Source organism: Urocitellus parryii, chromosome 8 (genome assembly GCF_045843805.1).
Source record: "Urocitellus parryii isolate mUroPar1 chromosome 8, mUroPar1.hap1, whole genome shotgun sequence".
NCBI classification, from domain to species: domain Eukaryota; kingdom Metazoa; phylum Chordata; class Mammalia; order Rodentia; family Sciuridae; genus Urocitellus; species Urocitellus parryii.
Genome location: NC_135538.1, coordinates 70616642 through 70641375, shown reverse-complemented (window position 1 = coordinate 70641375; position 24734 = coordinate 70616642). Strand labels below are relative to the sequence as shown.

Sequence of the window (24734 nt, the reverse complement as noted above, 5' to 3'; positions counted from 1 at the left end):
ACTGTAAAGTCATGCTTTTAACGGGTGATTTTTAGCATATTCAGAATTGTGCAACTATCACCACTAATTTTAGAATATTTTAATCTCCCCACAAAGAAATTGCATACCCAGGGGCTGGGATTATAGTGCCATGGTAGTGTGCTTGCCTAGCACGGGTGAGGCACTGAATTCAATCCTCAGCACAACATAAAGTATTATATGTCTATCTATCAAAAAAAAAAAAAATCCCACACCCAGTTACATTCACTCCCCATTCTCTTTTCCTTAGCCCCTAGCAACTACAATCTTTCTCTCTCTATGGATTTGTCTATTATAGAGACTTTAACAGAATCATACAATATGCAGCCTTTTTATACCTGCTCACCATGTTTTCAAGGTTCTTCTATATTTAGTATGTTCCATCACTTCATTCTTTTTTATAGGCAAATAATATTCCATGGTTTAGATAGAACATTGATCTATTCATTAATTGGTCATGTAGGTTTGCACCTTTGGTCTATTAACAATGCTGCTATGGACATCTGCATGAGTTTGTGTGTGACAATGTTTTCTTTTGGATACATTTGTGGGAGTAGGATTACCGGGTCATATGGTAAGCTTGTTTTCTTTTTTGAGGAACTACCAACCCATTTTCAAAGGGACCACATAATTTTATGTTCCTACCAAAAATGTAGGAGTGTTCTAATTTCTCGGCACCCTGGCCAAACACTCATTATCTGGCTTTTAGTCTAGCCATACTTGTGAGTATGAAATAATATGCATTTCCTTAATGGCTAATGATGTTGAGCTTCTTTTCATGTGGACATCACCCATTTGTATTGCCATTTTTAAAGTCAGGTTGTCTTTTTTTTAAAACTTAAATTGTAAGTATTGTTTAGATATTCTCAGTGCAAGTCCCTTATCAAATGCTTGATATGCATTCTTCTCCTGTGTTACCTTTTCACAAAATAGTGTTCTTTGGAAAAAGTTTAATGGAACCTTTTCTTTGGTTGTTTGGGCTTTTTTACTTGTATCTAAGAAACCACTCCCTAGCCCACCCAATGAAGATTTAGTTTCCTTCCAAGAGTTTTAAAGTTTTAGCTCCTACATTTATTATTTAGCTCTTCCATACATTTTGAGTTAATTTTTGTCTATGGCACAAAGCTATGGATGGTGTAACTCGTAAGATTTGCTCATTTCTTTGAAAATGAAGGATCAACCAGTCCCACTGGTTGAAGCTCAGAATTGTAGGAAGGACCCAACTGCACTTGCTGAGGTCTAATTTACGCCAAAAAGTTAGACAGGACTGTTACACACAGAAATATCTTACAATTAGGGCTTAGTTCAACCTTAAGAACACTAGGAGAGGATCAATTCTGTGTATTAGAGAAGACTCTGACTATGGGATGAGGAATGGTGCAAGACTGAAGACCTATGAAGAGGCAACTGCATTGATTTTGAGGGGGTAACAGCTAATTATGGTAGTGGCAAGAGAGCATGAAGAGAAGTGGAAAATATGAAAAAAGATATGGAAATAGAATAGACAAGTGATCAGACTAGATGGCAAAGAATACAATCTTTGATCAAAAACAAGGTATGAACAGTCACCAGTTTTATTGAGCATCTCAAACTAGTTCTGAAGGCACCTATTCAAGAGACATTCCAAACAGCTTCTGAGCAATGCACAGCTCCCCATGAGGGTTTCAATGGTACACAAGATAATGTACACATTATTCTTGGTTAAAGTAAGGTTCACTAAATGCCTTCACTTTATACTTACTTGCAAGTGATAAAACAATGTACACTTTTCAGTACTTCACCCTAAGTTTCTGCTCAATTAAGTTCAAGTGTGTGAGGTTTACTTGTTTACTGATTCTGATCTACAAAAACAGGCAAGCTTCAAGATACCAGAATGTTTATTCATAAACCGAAAATAACAAAAAGAGTCCTTTATTCTCCTGAAATAGGAAACTGTATATTTCCGTAGTCAAAACAATAAACAATTTAAGATTTCTTTAAAAAATTAGTTGAGAATCTTGATGAAATTCATTTATTTCAGTAGAATAAAACAATAAGCAGCATGAAAATATAAAGTGCTACATAAAAGCCCCAATACATAAAATTTGAAAGTTCATTGGCTTTAAACAGTTACAAGTGAAACAGACAGATTTTTATCAAGCATGCTATTTTAACTACCTTAATAAGTAGTAATGTACTATGTTGGTCAATGAAAAAGCCAAGAGTTACCTAAATCTGAGAATTGGGGTAATAAGGAGTCCTTTACATCTTTATATACCAGATTATACTTCTAGTTTGGCCTTATGCTTGAATTAAGAGTTAAAGTGGGGCTTTAAAATAACAAGTTTTCTGAAGAGGCCCTTCAGTGGGGTTTCAATAAAAATGGCCCCAAAGATCAATTTAATGTGGTTTATTAACCACACAATGGGGATCAGATTGACAATTTCAGGATTTTTAGGAAGACCATTCGAGGTGAAAGAGGAAAAACGTGCCACTTCTACATGTATGTGTCAAGTGCTAAAAGACCCTGAACAATCAGGCAGGTGTCCAGTTCCTTGAAGGTAAGGGAAGAGACACAAATCAGATTAAAGAAGGATCTGCAAAATGCTTAATTGTAAAGCACAGGTACAGCCTGTGGAAACAGTCAAGATCATATACATCCAGAGGCTGGCTCAAGTTTGAGAGGAAATAGAAAGAAGATTGTTCCTAGCGCATGATTAATCTCAGCATAGGTTGAGGGCATGGGATTTATTTCTTAGGTGATGCCAATACCTGGTCTTCCCAGTTGGGTAGACAACTGACCCAATATTTCTAATATCTTGGGTTATAAACCAAGACTTCAGGATGTATTTTCTCATGGCAATAAAATTATAAAATGGAATCTATAATTTTCCTGACATGAGGTCTTCATAAGTCCTTAGGCTTTTCAGACTACCAACTTCAGCTAGATATAACAGAAAAAAAAAAACCTGAACAACTTTAAAATGCTAAATTATTAAAGTTTAAGACAACTCTATATTATATAATAGTATGCAATATGTTCTTATTTTAGATACAGACTTAATGGAAAACTGGCCATCAAGTAAAAATAGAAATTATGTCTGATGGTTAGTAGATCCAAAGTCCTGTGTTAGGAGTAAAAATTAAATTTGCTTTTAAAATTATTTTATGAATTGCTTTTTTCTAGCCCATAATTTCAGTTAGTTAAAACCACATAAGGACTTCATGAATACCCTCCTCCAAACTATCCAAATATATATGGGCTAAATTTCATGGACTGGTTTAGAACTTAAATATCATTTACATTGAGTTGTACCCAAAAAAATGTTTACAAATGCACTTTTAGAGCAAAAGCTGTTTGAAGGCTGGGGACTATATTTAAAAATTAAAACTTCATTAACCACACTCCACGAGTAGTCAACGTTGCTAACCGCACATGCTAGAGGCAATATTTTCTGAGTCTATGGTCTCACCAGGCATTTTAATGACAAAATTATCCACCAGCATCCGCGGAGCTGACTAGCATTCAGTGATATACTGATTTTTTTCACTGAAAATCTTTCTTGGGCTTTGATTAGGTGGACTATTATAAGTAAGTTTTTCTAATTTTTATCACTAATACTTGGGCCCTGAGGTTTTCTATTAAAATGGTACATGAAATATTTAAACATTATGCATATTCCTGAAGTAATTACAATTTATAGTGATTACAAAGCTAGGTATATAACACATTTCAAAATATATACAATTCAAAGCAAAGCAAACATTCAAATCTTAAGATACTCCCACTGAACTTCCAGAAGAAAATCAAATAATTTCTGGCTTGGACTCTTTCTTCCTTAAGACAAAGACCTATGAAGGACTGTTTTCTTTCTTTTAAAATCTGTGTGTCTATTGGAGAAAAAAGGATGATAACAGCATATCAAAGTGGTTACAAAGTACTTCCTCTTCAAGTAACATCTGATAACAATGATGTAATCTCATTTCCTCATAAACATTTGATTGAAATAAATTATATTAGAACAGTTACAGAGTGGACAGTCCCAGTATGAATGACACTTTATAAGGAAGCTACTTGAGTCTTGTTTTCCCTTTTCAACTCTTCTGTCCCTAGATCATTCTGCCTAGGTAGAAATAGCACTCAATAAATGATATTGAGTAACTAGTAATACTCAGGGGAACTTAAAATACCATCATTTATCTGAAAAATTCAAAGGACTAAACAAAAAAATATTTCAAATTTACAGAAGCTGAGGCATTAGAAACAACAATAAGTTATTTCCCTATGAAGCAGATCAAATAGTGCGACAAGAAACTGACTTCTAGTCCTTTACATTAAGCAGGACACACTGCTGGATATAGTCTAACTATCTAGCCATATTTATATTGAATTTATAAGGATCAAAAAAGGAATGGAGGATAAATACAAAATAATTTTTTTGTAAACAATTCTTAGATTATACCCAATGCAGAATGTTTAATGAAGCAGTTGAGTCACAGCTCTTAAGTTGCAAAACAATATTATAACTCAAAGTCAAATATGTACTCATTGGCCAGATATATTCGTCGGAATATAAGAGCTGCCAATGCCAAAGTCAGAATGACAATCAGTACAGCTGATCCACCGTGATCAGTGTGGTTGTCTCTTGGCTGCTGGCCCTGGATTACATCTGGTGAGGTGGATGACCTTCTTTGACTCTGCTGCTGGGCCCGGCGCTGTCGAGGGCTCATGGAGGTATTCTTAGCTGCAGGTTGGGTAGGTTGTTGAAAGGATGCTGCAGATGGATTCTGGACTCCATACTAGAAAATTTTAAGAAATTTTGTTTAAAATTGGCAAATTTTTTTTTTACATATGCTTGTTATCTATCCAAGAAAACACAGAATATCTGAGTATTAAACATGACCAATGACAAAATTACCAACAACTATCTGAATGCTGAAACTGGTAACTCACCCTGTTGAAAACAAGTAAAGCAACTTATTCTGAGCACCCAAAAAGTGGAGGAGGAATTTAATAGCAATAAAATTGATAAGGCAAAATTTACCCATTTTTCCCATAGATGGTGTTCTACTTTGCCCCAAGATGCACCTCCAGCAATACCTGCTAAGCATCCGGCCATGATTTTCTTTCAGGAGATCCACAAAGGAAACAGTTTTATTAACACTTTCTGCTTGAAAATTAACCATCCTAAATGGGCAAAAAGGGCAGTTCTCAACAGTGTGCCATCATGAACCAGGTTTTGTCCAATATTATCTTATTATAATCAATATTCTTCCACCAACAGTAATGGAGCACAGGAAATAATTTCAAACCATAAATTCTTTATACAAATTTTTTTAAAAAAATCAGGTGCAATTTTCAGACCAGTCTAATCTTGTTCAATTCCTGGTAAGTGAACTGAACTCAAGTCCAGAAGTATCTGTTACTTAGTACTGAACACTCTGTGCTATGTATAGAGTTCCCTGGGTAAGTAAGTGCTAAGAAAAAATTTGGAAGTAGTAATGTGACTCAGTGTGTCCTCTCTTTCGGCACATGGGTTGCTCTCCACAAAGTACTATATAATAACTGCTTTTTATCATTTCATTGACTGGTCAGTCAGAGCTTAACTACAACGTGATACCAAATGGTTCCAAATACTAAATATAGTTAATATATAAGAAAAAAAATGGTGATGGTATGTTCATTAAGCTGTATAAAATACAAATTCCATTTAATTTATACAGATACTTTAACCCTACCTCTACGGTCTTGAATTCTTCTATTAAAATATATTATTTATTGTGTACTGGTTATACATTATCATCAGTACACATTCTTTCAAAAAATAAGAATGCATGTTTTATTCAGAATAATGCAAATATTTTAAATACAAAATGTTTAAAATGCCTCATTAGATAAAATGTAAATATTTAGAAGAAAAAAAAATCAACATAATTAAAAACTTTTAAAAGGATGGGCTAGGCATGCTGGCACTTGCCTGTAATCCTAGCTATTTGGAAGTTTAAGGCATACAGATGGGCAAGTTCAAGGCCAGCCTAGGCAATGTAGCAAGACCCAATCTCAAAATAAATAAAAAAGGGTTGGGGATGGAGCTCAGTGATAAAGCACCCCTGGATTTTAATCACTAGTACCAAATAAATAAAAGGTTAGAGAATGGGCTCTGGGTTGGCAACAGCTTTAAACGTTAGGGGAAACACTGCTAAGTTACCTACAGAAGAATTTCTATTTCAAATCTAACATTTATCTCAATATTGAAAGGCTTAAATAATCTGAATTTCTTACAACGTCCTTGGGCATCACTCAAATGCAGTGTGACCCACAATACAGAGGTTAAAAGGAACTACAAACTTTGACTTAAACATAAGTTAGTGCTAGGGCTAGAATGTAGGTAGTAAGGTTGGAGCTCAGTAGTAGAGTGATTGCCCAGCACCTGCACCTAGACCCTGGGTTTGATCCCTAGCACTGCAAAGAAAAAAAGTGCTGATAACAGAATTAGAGTTGCATGAACTCAGACCTCCATAATCCAGGATGCCAAGGAGCAATCTGCTCATTGAAGAGTGCTGATACAGAAAGCTCAGCGTTTTTATGTCATCACAAGTGTCGTAAAATGAGTTAACAAATACTCAATAGGTTGAACTGAATTACAATAGCCTATATAGAAACATTCCAGTTGAAATCTCCCATTCTTCTGATTGCTCAACCCCAAGAAGATGAAAGTAATACAGCCAAAGTATTCAAGGCTCAAAGGGAAACAAGTTCTTAAGGAAAAGAAAAAACATGGTGGTAATATCAATCTAGAAATTAGCACTAGAGATTGAGTCAGATTAAAACTTTTATTTTTACACATTACTTTTTCCATTAATTTAAGAGAACATTATCCTGTCCAAAACAGAAAGCTTTATCATTATTAGCTTGGCTTTGTTGCTTAGTAGTTGCGTTATCCTAAGCAAGTTAGTTAACCTAAGTCAATTCCCTCAACTATACAAGGATAGAAACCAATTCAGCAGTTATGAGGATTAAATGGCATAATGATAATAAAGTGCTTAGTATACATAATTGCTTATTAAATGTTATTATTAATATTATTGCTATCAATATATCTCTTTGGAGACAATAAAAAGTTGTGAATTTACTTAGGACAGCTTTTTGACACTTTATTAGTATGATTACTATATTTAGAAAAACAATCCTTTAAAATATTGAATCTAGATGATATTTTAGTACATGTACTTAATGGAAATATTTATATGGATATAATATTTTAATTGGGTTCCTATGTTTCAGATGTCTTTTGGATGCTAGATCGCTAACTAAAACCTAGTGTTTTGATACTATAAAATTCTAAAATTTTTCCTATTTAAAATAACCATAGTCAAGGTTAAGCAATATAATATCAACTTTTCTACAATAACCTATAAAAACCAGTATCTACTTGAACATAAAATGAATCACTTATTTGGAAACTCAATCCATGGGAAGAGCACAAAATCTGACAGATCAGAACATGAAACTCCATCATTCTACATAACTAAAAAAACTGCATCAGAAACCAATAAATGGCCTGATGTTACCTGTTGTATTTTAGACTTTGGGCAATCTCTAACTCCAGCAAGGTATTAAAAAAAAAAAGTAGTTTATCAGGAATTTGAGGTATAACATCTCAGTGAATTTATATTATGCTTGCATGTGAAGCAGATATGCCTAGCTAAAACCAGGTTTCAGTCATTCCCATAGTGGTCAAATTATATAATCACACTTTGAAATAGTTTATATGTAAATGTAATTAAAAGCCCCATTTGACAAATATAGACAATTTAACTTTTATGGTAATTTTAACTAAAATTGTTCTCAATTAATGATCTAATATATATTGAAAAAAATTCTAAGTTTTATGAACATTAAAATCAAAATGGGAAATACTCTAATAATATTATTGCCATATAGTCTAATTACTTAAATTTCTTGATTTCTTTGTCTGTATTCCTAGTATTTTTTTAAAGTGTCAATCCTAAAATTCATTCAATCAACAAGTATGTATTAACTACTTACTATATACAAAGCATTAAGCCAAACACTGGGATTAGTCAAAAGAGCCTTGACTCTCAAGAACTAATGCTCAGGGACATGAGATAGGCAATAAATAATTAATAACAAAATAAATTACAAACTGAAAAATGTAACAAAGTCATTTTATACAGATTTAAAATGTATAAAAGACAGATTTAGATATGTCACAAATATTAAGAGACCATCCTATATAGGTTTTTAAAAAAATTACCAACATCATCTTAGTAATAAAATAATTTAAAAAGTTATTTACCAAATAAAAACCAATTAGAATATTAATGATAAAACCAATTAGAATACTAATCAGATCAGGTACAGTGGTGCACACCTGTAATCACAGCGGCTCAGGATGCTGAGGCAGAAGAATCTTGAGTTCAAAGCCAGCCTCAGCATGGTGAGGTGCTAAGCAACTCAGTGAGACCCTGTTTCTAAATAAAATACAAAAAACAGGGCTGGGAAGTGGCTCAGTGGTTGAGTGCCCCTGAGTTCAATCCTGGGTACCCCACAGCCCTCTCAAAAAAAAAAGGAAAAAAAAAGTAATAAGGAAGTTTTAACACTTCAAATTGACTTTAATTCATTATATTCCTCTGCAATTCATAAAATTACATTGGGATCATATAAAAACAATTTAAATTCATCCACATATACTTTCTTCCCACACTTCCATCTTCAGTCCCCTAGAACTTCCCCTAGAGGATGCTCTCCCTTGCTTTTCTCCAACTCACTTTTCTCTACCCAGCTCACTCTGAGTAAGAGACAGCCACTCACTATTCACTTCTACATGAGAGTAAGTTATTCCTGATTAAGGGGCAAATATGCTTTTGCCCAGCTTTTTCCATTTTCCTGACCCTTTAAAGTCCTCTATAAACTGATGGGGAGATATGAACTTAACCAAACAAACCAAAAAGACCCCCAAACAGTTCATCTTTTCTATATAGAAAGGAAAGTCATTATTTTCCCTCCTAATCCTAATTATTTAGCACTGATCCAGTCATACTTTTTAAATCAGTCTCTCTGATTACCTAGACACCAATTTTTTAGACAATAGGTCAGGGCACATCTAGCAATACACAAAGAATTCATTCATTCTTTCATCCAAAAATTATTAGACACTTACTATGTGGAAGGCAGTATTATCCAATAGAACTGTGAGTAATAATAAAGATCTATATCTATACTTCTAAATATGGTGACCACTAGCCATATGGAACACTTGAAATGTAGTTACTGTGAGCAATTAAGTTTCAAATTTTATTTAATTTTAATTACTTTAAATCTAAATTCAGATAGCCACATATGGCTTGTGGTTAGTGTATTGGACAGAACAAGTGTCAAACTTTCAGTTCCAGATATTTATCTAGTCAGTGCCTTTATGCAGTTTAAAAAACCTGTCGAGAAAGTGTCTATTTAGAAAGTGGCTAACATTTTATTTCATTCAGAGTCTAGAACTACTAGTTACTGAAAGTAACTTAAAATTTTGAGTACTCACAGAATTCTGGAGGGACAAAAGAATTTAAAAATTATTTAGTCAAGCTAGGCACAGTGGTGCATGTCTGTAATCCCAGCAACTCAGGAGGCTGAGGCAGGAGGATAGCAAGTTTGAGGTTAGCCTTAGAATCTTAGTGAGACCCTCAGCAACTTAGCAAGATCCTGTCTCAAAATAAAAAATTAAAAGGGCCGAGGATGTGGCTTAGTGGTTATATACCCCTGAGTTCAATTTCCAGTACTAAATATATTAATTTATTAATTAAATAACACTTAACAAAGAAGAAAACTAAAACCCAGAAAGTTTCATAACTTGCTTGATAATACATGCAATTCATTAGAGGGACAACTGGGCTAGAATCCAACTATTAGAATGAAAATTTTCAGATATTTGATCTGGGGTCTTCTCTTTCTATTCCAAATAACAGTAATAATATAGATACACATATATATTAAAAGATAAAAGTCATACCGATGTGCTGGCCGTAGCACCCTGGAATGTTGTAGGAACATCATCTTGTATATCATTTAGTGAAAAAGAGTGGTTTAAGTCTGATTCAGCAATAGTCTTTCCAGATGAATTGACTTCTGCCTATATATAAGATAAGACCCAAGAGTAGAATTACAAGAAGAAACATACAGAATAACACACAATCTACTAAATTTCTCTCTTGGGTTTATTTTAATTGCTAGTTTAATATCTACTACTAATAAGTTATAAGCTTGAGCACTCATGTGCCTGATACCATGCTAAATATTAGAGGAAGAGGCATAGGCAATCCATGTTCTTAAGGAGAACAATATCAACACCCGTGTTCACCCATGTTCATAATCTACAATTTAAATTTGAAATTTCATAATCTATAATTTCAAAACATCTCAAAATTGAAGTATTTTGGGTAATTTTTATGTGGAGCTGACCTGAACTGATGTCAGTGAGACTAGTAGTCTTTATCCTACATTAGTGTAGATATTCCCAGACTTGCTGAGTAAATATTAATGGATTTGATTATAAGCTGCTACCTCAGATTCTACTAAATGTTAGTTAATATATAGCATATGTACTATATTTTCTAAAATCTGAGAAATTCTGATGTACAAAACATACTTGGCTTTAATATTTTCAGATAAGTTATTTTAAGTGTTAATAAGCATCATAAGAAGGAAGAAAATATAACTGACATTTATACCTCCTTTTCTAGGCACTACAATAACGTAGAAGGGAAAACTTCCCAAGAACTGGACCTAAAGGACAGACATCATGCAAAGAAGTAGAGAAGAAGGAGAAGGCAGCATATTGTTTAATGAAGGTTAACATTTTCTTTTCTGGAGCTAATTAAATTCCAAAACATAAGTGTAGCCAAAGTAAAAGTACTATATAAATCCTATGGTTGGGTAAAACATGTATAAAAAAGGGATAAAAGGGAGATATGTCAAAATATTAGCAGTAGTTATTTATTGGGGATGGGATTATGGATGATTATCATTCTTTTTTATTTTTTGTTTTTAAATTTGTTCTAATCAGTTATACATGACAATAGAATATATTTTGACACATTGTATACAAATGGAGCACAACTACTTCTTCCTCTGGCTGTACACAGTGCAGAGCCACACTAGTAGTGTAATCACATGTATGTATAGGGTATATGTATATGTCTGTCTTATTTCACCGTCCTTCCCAGCTTCTCCCCTCCTCTTACTCTCCTCTGCACAATCCAAACTTCCTTCATTCTTCCCTACACCCTCCCCCACAGTATGGATCAGGATCTGCTTATCACAGAAAACATTTGGCCTTTTTAATTATCATTCTTATTTTATCTATATTTTCTAAAATAATAGCTAGAATTTTTAAGCACCTGGGACAGTTCTAAATATAATGTATGTATTACATGTATTAACTCACTTAATCCTCACAAGAATCCTAGGGGATATAGGCTAGGTTCCATTATTATTTACAGATAAGAAAAAAGTATAAACAGCTGTGGAGTCTGAGGCAGGAGGATCATGAGTTCAAAGCCAGCCTCAGAAAAAGCAAGGTGCTAAGCAACTCAGTGACACTCTGTCTCTAAATAAGATATGAAAGGGCTGGAGTTGTGGCTCAGGGGTAGAGCACTTGCCTTGCAAGTGTGAGACCCTGGGTTCGATCCTCAGCACCACATGAAAATAAATGAATAAAATAAAGGTATTGTGTCCAACTACAACTAAAAAAATAAATATTAAATATATATATATATATATTAGGAGAGGGGCTGTAGCTCAGTGGTAGAGTGCCTGCCTCGCATATGTGAGGCACTGGGTTCAATCCTCAGCACCACATAAAAATAAATAAATAAAGACATATAAATAAATAAATAAAATATGAAATAGGGCTGGGGATGTGGCTCAGTGGTCAAATGCACCTGAGTTCAATGCTTGGTACCAAAAAAAATAAATAAATAAAGGGGGAAAAAAAGCCCACAGTGGTTAAGTAACACATCTGGCATCACCCTACTATGAGCAGTGAAGTTAAGATAAGAACCCTGCCATTCTAATTGTATACCAGAGTCAAAGTTAAGTGCCATGCTATAATGCTTTTATGAATGTAAACCATGAGTTTTGTAATAAGAAAAAAATTATTTGTAAAATCTCATTGCAATCAAACTACATTGCCTTCTTTTTATCCATAATTCAAGAGTAAACCAAAAAGGATACCTAAATAGAATTTATTTAGGGCATATGGTTGTGGCTTAGTGGTAGAGTACTTGCCTAGCATGTGTGAGGCACTGGATGAGATCCTCAGCACCACATACAAATAAATAAATAAAATAAAGGTAAAAAAATACAATAACTTTTTTTTTTTTTAAAAAGAATTTATTGGGCTGGGGATGTGGCTCAAGCGGTAGCACGCTCGCCTGGCATGCGTGCGGCCCGGGTTCGATCCTCAGCACCACATACCAACAAAGATGTTGTGTTCCCCGAAAACTGAAAAATAAATAGTAAAAAAATTTAAAAAAAAAAAAAGAATTTATTTAGGAATCTACAGTACCTTAAAACTGATTTGTCTAGCCAGTTCCTTGGCTTCTTGGTCAGCCTGGCTTGAATCACTTCCAGATTTTAAAGGCAAGAGGACATCTTTCATGGCAGAGCCACATCCTTCACAGCAGAAATCTTGTGACCTGGCAGGAAATAATTATGTGCAATGAGTATACGTCAAATAGTTGAATGTTGATCCTTTTTTGTTAGATATTCAAATACTGAATGATTAAATTTAAAAGAAAAAGAGTACTGAGGCTGTCTCTGCCTTTGGAGAAGGCCCACATTCTCCCTTTAAGGCATATTCCTTGCTTTACCCAAAGCCTTGCCCCTATTCCTCCTTGAATATGACTGCTCTTCGTTACACAGACAAAAATGCTCCTGCAGAGGGATGTAGCTCAGTTGGTAGAGTGCTTGCCCACATACATGAAGCCCTGGGTCTAATCCCCAGCAAAACACATACACACACACACACACACACACACACACACACACACACACGCTTCTGGAAAAAAACAGAGACGGTGACACTACTAGGCAATCACAACTTGATAAAATCTCCTGAACTTTATTCTAGATCATTTAGTGAGTTGTTGCAATGAGCTATATATTACAGATGCAAAGATAGATAGAGGGGATTCCCTCCCCACCCTCAAGAAATTTTGAACCTTGTGGAAAGCTACATGTAAATAATTGCTCTGGTTCTTTTCCATCTGTAATACCATCCAAATAGACAAATGGTCAGTAATGTTTTCCAGGAGAAAAATTATATTTCACTGTAGTAAAATAAATCTTAGTGAAATATTATCAACTACTTTTTAAAAACAAGACAACATGAATGCAACTTTTTTAGTTTCTGGTCACTCCAAAGAAATTAGAATTGGATTTGTACAGCAGCAACAGGAAGACCAGATCCTGGGGGCAAGGTCACAAAGTTAGAGACAGCTTAGTTCCTAACAGTCATTACCCACAATAGTACTCTCACCCTAACAAAAAATGAAATACACAACTTACTTTTTGGCAAGTGCTTTTCTTTCCTCAGGTGTGTAATCGAGAGAACCTATGGCTCCCTCTCCTTTTGTTGGCATAAACCCAATGATGGCTAGTAATGCTGTTCTTACTGAAATAAAAAAAAATTAAACATTAATTCTGAGTTTTTTTGCAAAAGGAAAGAGAGAGAGAGAGAAGGCAGCTTTTAAGTAGGGAAATTATATTACAATGCTGACAAAAAATCTGACATGGATTTTTATTATTATTCAATGACACCAAATTATTTATCCAAAAACAGCTTCAGTCTCAAGAGTCTTTTGTATTGTTACTAATTGGTTGAAGTCATATGAGATTTATATGAACTATTAATTAATACTTACTACTCCATGAGGGCTGCCAAGTTTCAGGATGATGTCCTGAGATGCTCAAGCAGATTTTCTTGCCCACTTCAAAGCGTCCATTAGCCTTAGAAATAGAGTACATTTAAAAAATTAAAAATTATATATGTGTACCTAATGTTTTATACTTTCTAAATATATTTTATCTTTATATTGATATGTAAATAATAAAGATATTTTTAAAAATAATATAACTAACAGGAACACACATCTTTGTCTTCTTATAGACATTCCAAAAATACAAAAATACATGTTGGATGCCAAAATAATAATAAAAGCTGTTTTTAGAAGGTGTATTAGCACCTTTTTGAAACTGAGTTGTATAATCTAAATAGTAAACATACAAAGAGATATTAATGCCCTACCCTGTACCTCAGATAAAACTAGGGTAAGTTAGGTCCTAAGATAAAATCTAAGGCCTCGTGTCACCTAACCTGGTATTCATGAGTAAAAGCACAGAGAAAAAGGCTTTGAGACAGGAATGATTTGCAGAAAGATGATGCCATTTAATAAGATAGGAACACAGAAGAAGAAAATCAAAGACATTTCAGTTTTGGACATGAATCTGCCATCTTAGTTGGAAAGCTACTGATAATGTCCTGCAAGCAGGTAGAAATGTAAGCATACTGAAGTCTATAAAGAACATACAATACCACTGGTATCTCTTCCCAGAGGTAAACATTAGGCCATTTCATAGAAATAAAACAAAAAAGACAGCTACAGTGTAAACCTGCAGAACATCCATTGTTTGTTCTCCTAAATAAGAAGCAGCAATAAGTTAGATATAAGTTCCATTTTGGCAGAGACTTATAACTTACTCTCTGCTGCACCCACTGGGCCTGGCACAAGACTTACATTTAATAAATGTTTACCAAATTAAAGTTAAAGAAGACTTTTCAAAACAGAGGAAGTAAATAAGAAGGAGTGCAACACTGAATATCAGGAGGTCAGGGCCAGTTCTCAGTGTGGTAAATCTATCTAACCATACCACAAGGTAACTATAAAATATTTCTGTACTTGTTGGTAAAGAGCTGCTGCCGACTACCCCCACTAATGCAAACACACACAAACCAAGTTTCCCTTTACATCAGCTTCTCCCTCAAGACTACTTGGCTTTTCCCAAGATCTAGCAAACTAAATGATGTAAGTCCTGACTACATAGTAGGGTACAGGAACCTGCTTCAGCCCTACGCCAGCATTAACAATTTTCAAAATCACTCACTACTTGTTAAGTGGCTTTTATACACCAGGAATTTTACTGTGTGATTCTATCGCAACAGATTAGAACACTGAACTTCAAAGACTACGTAACCTGCACACAGTGTAATGGAAACAGTGTGGGTTTATAGATTCTAAAACAAATGCTGGCTGGACATATACCTGTAATCCCAGCAGCTCAGGAGACTGAGGCAGGAGAATCTCAAGTTCAAAGCCAGCCTTAGCAACTTAGCTAAGTTCTGAGCAACTCAACAAGATCTTGTCTCTAGTGAAAATATAAAAAAGGGCTAGGGCTGGGCACAATGGCACATACCTGTAATCCTAGCCACTTGGGAGGCTGAGGTATTAGGATTACAAATTCAAGGTCAGCCTAAGCCACTTAGGGAGACCCTATTTCAAGAAATAAATAAATAAATAGGACTGGGGGTGTAGTTCAGTAGTTCAACACTCCTGGTTCAATCCCCAGTATGAAAAAAAAAAAAAAAAGGATACACTCTAAATTCCAGATCATCTCAATGAGGTAGGCATCATTATTCTCATTGTGAGTATGTGGAAACCAAGGAAAAGAGTATTAAGATGGTGGGACATTAAAGGGATGATATAACCATGATATACACTAACATTAGCAGCCCTTTGTTGAGTATTTAACATGTGCCAGACATTGTGCCTAGCATTCTGCATATATTAATTCATTGAATCCTAACAACTTGCTATGACATTTATGCATTCATTAATAGCACTTCTCAGACATGTCAGCTTTCTAGGAATTATTTTGAGGGAATAAATGGCAATCCCAGATCTAGATGCAAAAGGTAAAATTACAACTTTATCTCTTAACGAAAATGAGTATGCTGACTATATTTTGCAGCCCCTGGGAAGTGTTAAATCACAATCATTCCCAAAAGCCAAGAATTCTTACCGTTAGGAGAATAATGCTTGGTGGCTTCATGGGATACTCTGGTGGCAGTACTATTCGTCCATGATAAACTCCTCCATCAAAATCAGAATCTGGGGGCCCTCTAACTGTGAAGTGCCATTCAAAAAGGTTATCCTGAACAACAAAAAAAATAATCCAAAAGGAATCAATAACATAAAAAAGTTTGATAATTATGAATATTAGAAATACTGCCAGGTGGGAAAAATCAAATGTTTTATATCATTGCTAGGCTAGTTTCTAATGCATGAAAATCTGAGAAATAAAAGTTAAATAAATGTTATAAATAAAATATATAATGTAATAAATGCTTTATGTCTCATAAAAGCTAAAACCTTTTTAACAAAATGCATTTAAAAACTTCTGAATGTAGGGCTGGGCTCAGTGGTAGAGCACCTGCCTGCCACATGTGAGGCACTGGGTTCCATCCTCAGCACCGCATAAAATAAAAAATAAAATAAAAATAAAGCTATTAAAAATTTTTTTTAAAAGTTTGCATAGACATCTGAAAGATGTCTATGTAAAAAACCCAGGTCAAGGCACTGAGTCTTCCAAACTGTAAAGTGTCTGAGGTTCTTTTCACTTTCTTTCCCTCAGTCTCAAGACCTAACACAACTTAGCATCTAAGATCCATTTAGACAAGAAATCTGCTCTGTCTAAAAGTCTGATTCTGAAAGCTAGTGAGATATGTATGAAATAAGGAATAAAATAGATCAATAAACCACATCACTCACCTGTAATGACTCAAAACAATAAAAAAGCAATTTTAAAGAACTTATTTTAAAGATTAAAGTATTTAATTCTTCCATATGAAAAATATGGAGATAGAAACTAACCTCCAAAGGCTGCGCATGGTAATGGTCTGTTGGATCTTTCAATTCTGCAGCTTCTTTCATTAAACGTTTAACAGCTAAAATAAAATTCATAAGATATATTTAAAATATGCTTTTCTGAGTGATTAACACAGACTATAAGCCTAATGAAAAAGTTCCTACTTCAATGAAAACTGTGCAATTCAACTAAATAGACAGTAAAGGTTTAATTATGGGGTAACAGTAATAAACAGCCGGGTGGGGGATGGTAGCTAGACATTATAAGAATGGCATACTTTGGAGGCTGAGGTTGTGGCTCAGTGGTAAAGTGCTCACTTAGCACATGTGAGGCACTGGGTTTGATCCTCAGCACCACATAAAAATAAATAAACAAAATAAAAGTACTGTGTCCATCTACAATTAAAAAGAATTTTTTAAAAAAAGGAATGGCAAAAAAAATTTTAAAAAAATTTAAAAAAATAAAAAGGAATGGCATACTTTGGAAGTTACATATTAAATTAAACATATAGGGAAGATACTACTTTTATCTTGTAAATACTTACATATTCTTTCTATGTGATAGCATTTACCTAAGTTCTTTAAAAGTATTAACTCATCTAAAAAAAGTTATTAACTCATTTAATCCTCAAACTACTAGACTGGCATTATTTTTATCCTAACTTTCCAGTTGAGGAAACTGAGACACAGAGGGGTTACATAACTTATTCAAGTTCAAATAGCTAGGAAATGACAGCTGGGATTCCAACACAGGCAGTCTGACTCTACTTGTTAAAATGAATTTATTAACAAAAATGTGCCCTCTGCATCTTGTGCCCAATGAAAAGTAAATCCCTTTATATTCTCAATCTTTTGGGTCTTTCCACCATTATTTTGCATTAACTTAATAGGGCTGTTCCAGAAATCCAGTGATTCTCCATAGCCCTAATTAAATTTCTTTTCAAAAGAACTCTTCAGGGATGGGGATGTGGTTCAAGCGGTAGCGCGCTCGCCTGGCATGCGTGCAGCCCAGGTTCGATCCTCAGCACCACATACAAAGATGTTGTGTCCGCAGAAAACTAAAAAAAAAATAAATATTGAAATTCTCTCTCTCTCTCTCTCTCTCTCTCTCTAAACAAAAATAAAAACAAAACAACAACAAAAAAAACTCTTCAGCTTAATTAAAACCTCCAATGCACTGACACAAAACTATTCTCCACCTTACCTACACTTATATTCATTTCTATTTTTATCCTCACCCTCCACCATTGAAAGTCTCTTTCATGCTCCCTAATACATTTCAAGTCTGGCTAACCCAACCCAATCATCTTATTTGGTGTATCTATCCAAACAGCTAGGCATGGGGCTAAGGCAGAGGCTCAGCAGTAGAGAGCTTTCCTGGTGTGTATGAGGCACTGGGTTCGATTCTTAGCACCACATATAAATAAATAAAAATAAAGGTCTATCAACAACTAAAAAAAATATTTTTAAAAAATAGCTAGGCATTGTTGAAATGGGGGGGGGGGGGAGTCACAGACAATGGCACATTAATGCCATTACAGAATCATCACCAACAACTTCCACTAGGACACAATGCCACCTAATGTTCCTACATTCCCTGGTAAGACACCAGCCTACACTCTTCACCTAGCACACTAAGACAGTTACACACCTATCCTTATCTCTCCTCTCTCACCTCTTTCGGTTAATAACAGCAGCCTTTTATCTCCAAGATAACTGCCTTAGCAGGAGCAGAATTAAAGTCTAGCACCATCTACAATCCTATCTCTATCTGTACCCTCTTTCCCTCTCTATTGGCTCTCAAAAGTTCAATCCTCTGATATGTGCTCTGAATCTCAATCCTTCTCACTTCAGGTGAGAATCCCTAAATTAATGACAAAGTAAGAGGGAGGGCTTCTCAAAACGTTCCTCAAAACCTCTAGTTCAATATGTGCTACAGAGAGACATGCACAAGATGTTGGGAGGGCTAAGTGGGGATCTAACTTTAGAGCAGACAGAAGAGAAAAGGAATCAGGTACCCATATTTGAAAAAATAAACAAGTAATTACTCATTTGAGTATGACTAGGCAGAGGGAATAATAAAAGTAAAACGTGTAGAAGATAGGTTGGAATGTTATAGGGAAAGGGGTTAACCAAGAAGCACCCACATATATATAATCAGAGCAGTTTGGGATTATGACTTTTCCACAAATTATCATTTGAATCAAAGGCTCCTAGGCTTTAAAAAAGCTTAAGTCACTATCCTAATTCATAATTATTAACATTCTTTTCAATCTCCTATTCTGAAATAAGCCCCTGTAGGCAGAGACTTTGTTCACTTGACCATCAAATATTCACTGAGTTCTCAACTAGGTGCTACAGCTACAATCATAAACAAAATATAGTTTGGTCACCAAGGAGCTTATAGTTGGGAGACAGTCAATAGAAAATGGCATAATAAATGCTATATTAGAAACATGTGAGAACTCACGGGAACTCCAAAGTAGCAGGTGCCCAAGGCATCAAGAGCCGCCGTATTGCCCGACAGTAAAGGTAAAATATACAATACAATCAATCCAGCATCACAGCAATTATATATAGCTTAATTCAAATCATCATCTCAATGGCTCGCTGGCATCACCTTTCAACCATTCCCTCTGGCAAATGCCAGGCATCATTCTGACTGGGCTGTGGCTCTCAACATATAGTATGAGGACATAGGTGGGATAATAATGAATGCTTAATAAAAATAAATAGAAAAATAAAAAACATTAAAAAAATTAAAAAAAAAATATAGTATGTATATTAAGGGACTCAGCCTAGTCTCTATAGCAGTGGTTTCCAAACCTAAGAGGCCATAAGAATCCTTTGGAGAGCATTTTGAGTCTCTACTCCTGTTCAGATGAGAATCGCTAGTTACCTCTCTGAGGGGAGGACAAAGGAAGGTGCCAAGAAAATCTTCCTGAGGAAGTTATCTCAGGATATTAAAAGTGGGAGCCAGTCCAGATGATGATGGGAGTTGGAGCAACTTTGTAAGCTGAGGAAACATTATGTAGGAAAGCCTGAACTAGAGAGAATGTAGAATGTGTTTAAAGAATTGAACAAAGCCTAGTGTCTAGAACTTGGAGAAAGTCAAACAGAAGGTAAGATTTCTTTAGTGTTTATATAATTTATTTTTATAAATGCTTTCATGAAAAAGAATATTCTGGATTTAGAACTGCACTAAATTTTTTGCTCTGACATTTTGCAGCTCTAAGTCTTTGAACAAGTACTTAATCTTACTATAGCTCACTGTTTACATTTGTCAAACAAAAGTCAATAATTGCTTCATATCATTCTCCTTTCCTTTTCACCCCTACCATTCCCCCAGGTCATGTATCCTAAAGGTTAAAAAATGATCTTGGATAAGGCTGGGGGCATAGCTCAGTGATAAAGTGCTTGCCTAACGTGTGAAACCCTTGCGTTGATCCCAAGCACTACCAAAAAAAGAAAGAAAAAGAAAAACTGAGATATAAAGCCTTCTCAATGATTCTCTCTGGTTCAAAAATCAGGCCTTGGCATCTGCAGATGGCCTTATGGCATGGCTCCCTGGGCTGCTGCACAGAACTACCACTGCTACAGGATAGTTGAGGCTCCACTGCTATAGGATAGTTGAGGCTCAAAGTGCTACCTGGCAAATAGGGCTAGAGCAGAGTCTGCTCTTCCTTATACCCCATCACTTGATTTCTCATGGCTAGTGGAACTTTTTCACTCTAGCTACTCTCAGTTCTTTGCAAGCTTATTCTATGGAACCCTCCTCTTATGTGGTGAGATAAGCCAAGGAAGGGAAGGTTGAAACCTGCATACCTGTTCTTCTTATAGATACCACCCTGGACACTCTGAATCAAAGCTCTAAGCTCCGTGAGCCCCGGCATTAGCCCTCTTCACATGCCCACTCTAGCTCACTGGGCTTCCATTGAGTTTTGGAGCCAACATCCTGCTAGAAATAAAGGGACCATTTATAGAACTCTGTGTCCCAAATATTAATTTCTCTTGTAAAGCAAATAACTTAAAATTATTGGTTCCCAAAGCATGAGTGAAATGCAGAAGGCAGAAATATTGAGGATGTGAATCCAATATACCAATTGCCTTTTCCTGCTCCCATAATAAGTAACATTTAAGTAAATGTTTAAGGACTGATTTTTAGCATCGAAAGCTCCTGCAAAGGTATCCATTCAACATACATTTGAAGAGTGTCTGAGTGCTGGAGGCAGAGAATGACCAAGACCTGCTGCCTGGCCTCAAAAGGCACACAGTTAAAATTAGAAGGACAGAAAAATAATTACAATACACTGTGGCAATACTAACCAGGTACAAGGACTACCTTGAGGGGCTGGGAAAGGCTGAAGCTTTAAAAAGCTTGAAAAATAAAAAGGAATTCTGGATGTTTTAAATGAAAAGCATTTCAAGCAGAGATTCCAACAGGAACCAGCACATGTGAGAAAAATTATTCCATCTGGAGAGTAGTTCAGGCAAAATGAATGGATGGTGAAAATATAAAGGAACACAAACATAAATGGGCAAAGAGGCTAGTGAAGAAGGCAAGGGTCAAGACTTAAGCAGCCCTGCAGGCCAAGCGAAGCAGTTTATTTGAACTTTATCCACAGCTATCAGTAGGCTATTGAATATTCTGTAACATTCAGGCATGATCTAATCAGTTTTTATTTCCTTTTAATTGATTTGGTGACAATAGTGACTGAAGGCTGGGGGGAGGGGAGTTATGTGTTTCAGGATAGGGATAGTACAAAAGAGTTGACCAAGAAATCAATAATTCCTACTGGTGCCTGAGTGCGGTCAAAATCCCTGAGATGAGAAATACCAGGATAAGGAGCAAGTCTGGGGTCTGCGAAGGAGAGAAATCTAATGAGTTTAGTTTTTATACCTCATCTTTTTTTTCAATCTGTAGAAAATCTGAGTGAAGATGTTGAGTCGTCAGTAAATTCTATATATTTACAGCTTAGGAGAAGGGTCTGAGTTGGACAGTAAAGCCGGGAACCATTAGCATGAAGGTAAGGTCAACACCAGCGGCATGAATAGAACAGTGAAGGTGCGGGGCATCTTTGGACCAGTCTCTCATGTTCCCATCACCAAAGAGAATGCAATTTTTGACACAGCTACAAGGATGTCAACCAAAGTGCAACCAACTGGTAATAAGCTGCATACTTTGGAAATCTACAGGATTCTGGATAATTTTTAAAGTTGGAGAATTTTTAAATCTTAGCTATGCTAGCTAGCCTATCAAAACTGAACAAAATCCCCTAACAACTCTTGGGACCCAAAAAGTTTCCATTCTAACCTTCACTACTACTCATACTGCATTATTCTCTGGACATTGCACTAAGTATCCCAGCTGTCATAATGAACCATGCAGCTAAGGAGTCACGACACGATTACATATGTAAGTTTTTTGTGGGGGGTTATTTGTTTGTTTTGGTACTGGAAATTGAATCTTTCCTTTCTTTCTTTTTTTTGAGACAGGGTCTCACTAAGTTGCTGAAGCTGGCCCAAACTTGTGATCTTCCTGCCTCAGCTTCCCGAGTTGCTAGGATTGATTATAGGCATTTGCCACCATGCCCAGTTTCACCACATAGTTTTCTTTAAACCAACCGCTATCTAAAAAATTCAAACATTCTACCATTGAATCTCAAAAACTAAACTTAACTTTTATTCTTTCTCTTTGATCTTTTTTTTTCTATTCCTGAGATTCTTAAGTGATGAGCTTTTTTTATTTTTATTTTTTTAATTCCTGAAATTCTTAAGTGGTAAACCTACTGAAATTGAATCTATGTCTTAAGACATTCTTACAGAGGTCATAACCTTCAGCAGACTATAGTCTATAATGCCCAAAATTTATTGACTGATTTTACACAGTTGGTCACCTAAGGACCTTTTTTTAGCCTGACAGCACTCAGGCCAATAAGGCTGTTCAAGCAATATTCTAGAGCTTTTTTGCATATTCTGAATTTTGAGGGGTGGGGTGGGGGGAAGGGTACTGGAGATTGAGCTATGTTTTTATTTTTTATTTTGAATATTCTGAACATTTTTTTTTAATGAAAGATTTACACCTGGTGCAGTGGTACATGCCTCTGATCACAGCTACTAAGAAAGCTGAGGCAGGAGGATGGCAAGTTCAAGGCTACCTGGGCAGCTTAGCAAGAATCTGTCTCAAAGTTTAAATAAAAGGGCTGGAGATGTAGCTCAGTAGTAGAATACTTACCTAGCATGTGTGACAACCTGGGTTCATTACTCAATACCACAAAAAAATAATTAAGGATCCATAATGTCAACTCTTTCTGAAAAGATGATATCCTTGCTCATTTCTAATAGGTAGCAATCTTGGAAAGAAAATTCTAAGCAGCAGCAAGAATTGGTCAAACTATCAGTAATATCCCATGATTTACCATTCAGAGCTGAACTGTAGGTTCTTTCTTCTGACAAATTTATCAAGGTACAGACAGAATAAATACCTTTTATGGAATCCACTGATTAGTTAAGTTCTGTCTTAATCTGAGAGAGCTGGTTACTTTTCTTGCATTTTTTTTAATGCACCAGAAAATAACTAGAGATAGGGTTGTTTGAGCTGCTTATGAATGAAGCAGGGAAATTCAATGCGGGAAAGAAAAATCTTTGTGACTGAATTCAGATATATATCTTATTTAGCTAGTTTGACAAAAATCATGGTTAAGTCATGACAAAATCATCCTAAGTGCATGGCTCAACTAGTTTTTTGGCTCTGTGGTTAAACATTTTAGTTACAGAACATTTCCTTCGTGTGTGTAATTCTATTTGCTCCAAATGCTGCAAATAGGATATTTAAACGACCAACCTTCTAATGTGAGTGAATCAAAAAACTATACCAAGTCCAGCAGCGGCGGCGCGGAGGGGGAATCACTACGGTATCAAAGATGCAGGTACAGCAAGGGGCTGTTGACCATTACCCATGGACATCACCTTTACACTTGTTCTTAGGCGCCAGTTTATGACTCGGCTCTATGGGGCGAAAAGGGGGAAAGGAGAGGCCGGGTACTAAGGGGTTCTGGCGGTACCCGGGGAGCCGCGGCGAGAGCCCGCCCCGCCCTGCGGCCTGCACCTCCCGGGCAGGCGGCGGTCTCGCGTAGAGCGCGGAACCGCGAGCGCAGCCGCGAGGAGTGGGGGACACGTGAGGCCGCCTGCGCCGGGCCCTAGGGCCGGGGGGGTCACTTCGCTCTCCTCGCCCACCGCCCTGCTTACCCGGGCTCTTCAGGTTGTAGCGGGTCTCCATGGCGGGTCGCTGGAGCGGCTCGGGTCTCCCGGCCGCTGTCACCTCCTCTCGGCACTGCCGCTGTCCGGTCTCAGCGTGGCTCGGGCCGACCGGGTCTGGCCGAGGGGCCTCCGCAAACGCCGCCCAGTCCAGCCGGGACTGCGGGCGGGGTGGCGAGGGTGCGGGCGAGGCGCGGGCTCCGCGGTGGCGCCGCCTCCTCCGCTGCTCCCCCGCCTCCCTGAGGGCCGGGCAGGCGCCGGCGCCGGCCGGGGCGTCGCTGAACCGGGCGCCCGGGGTGCAGGTCAACCTGCTGGTCTGGCCGCGGGCCCAACCCCGCCGCGGCCGCCGGCTTGCGTCACCCGCCCTCGCCCGGGTTTTGTGAAGTTGTCCTGACGTGGCAGTCGCTTCGTGGCGGCCCGGTCACCCAGCGGCCGCCGCCCGCCAGGCACTGCCCTTCGGAGATCTGCAGGAATGGGCGGCGCTCTCGCAGTCTGTTCGCCGCAGCCCCCGAGGCTGACCTTCGCTGGCCACCCGGGGTCCC

General features: G+C 36.8%; 1 protein-coding gene across 1 annotated transcript; it reads right to left on the bottom strand.

Moving 5' to 3' along the window:
* Positions 1 to 1609: 1609 nt before the first annotated feature.
* Ube2j1 (ubiquitin conjugating enzyme E2 J1) lies at positions 1610 to 24473 on the bottom strand. Its single transcript, XM_026411022.2, has 8 exons — positions 24184 to 24473; positions 16942 to 17015; positions 16091 to 16222; positions 13936 to 14020; positions 13580 to 13685; positions 12579 to 12708; positions 10023 to 10142; positions 1610 to 4797 (listed from the first exon to the last, which is right to left on the bottom strand). Exons 1-8 carry the CDS (start codon positions 24212 to 24214, stop codon positions 4519 to 4521), a joined length of 957 nt encoding a protein of 318 aa, XP_026266807.1. The 5' UTR covers positions 24215 to 24473; the 3' UTR covers positions 1610 to 4518.
* Positions 24474 to 24734: the final 261 nt, after the last annotated feature.

Coding starts and splice junctions, on each gene's coding strand:
- Ube2j1 (XM_026411022.2), bottom strand. CDS start 24,214: ATGGAGACCCGCTACAACCTGAAGAGCCCGG. Junction 16,223..16,941: donor ACCATGCGCAGCCTTTGGAG/GTTAGTTTCTAT, acceptor TTTGTTGTTCAG/GATAACCTTTTTGAATGGCA. Junction 10,143..12,578: donor CTAGACAAATCAGTTTTAAG/GTACTGTAGATT, acceptor TCTTATATATAG/GCAGAAGTCAATTCATCTGG.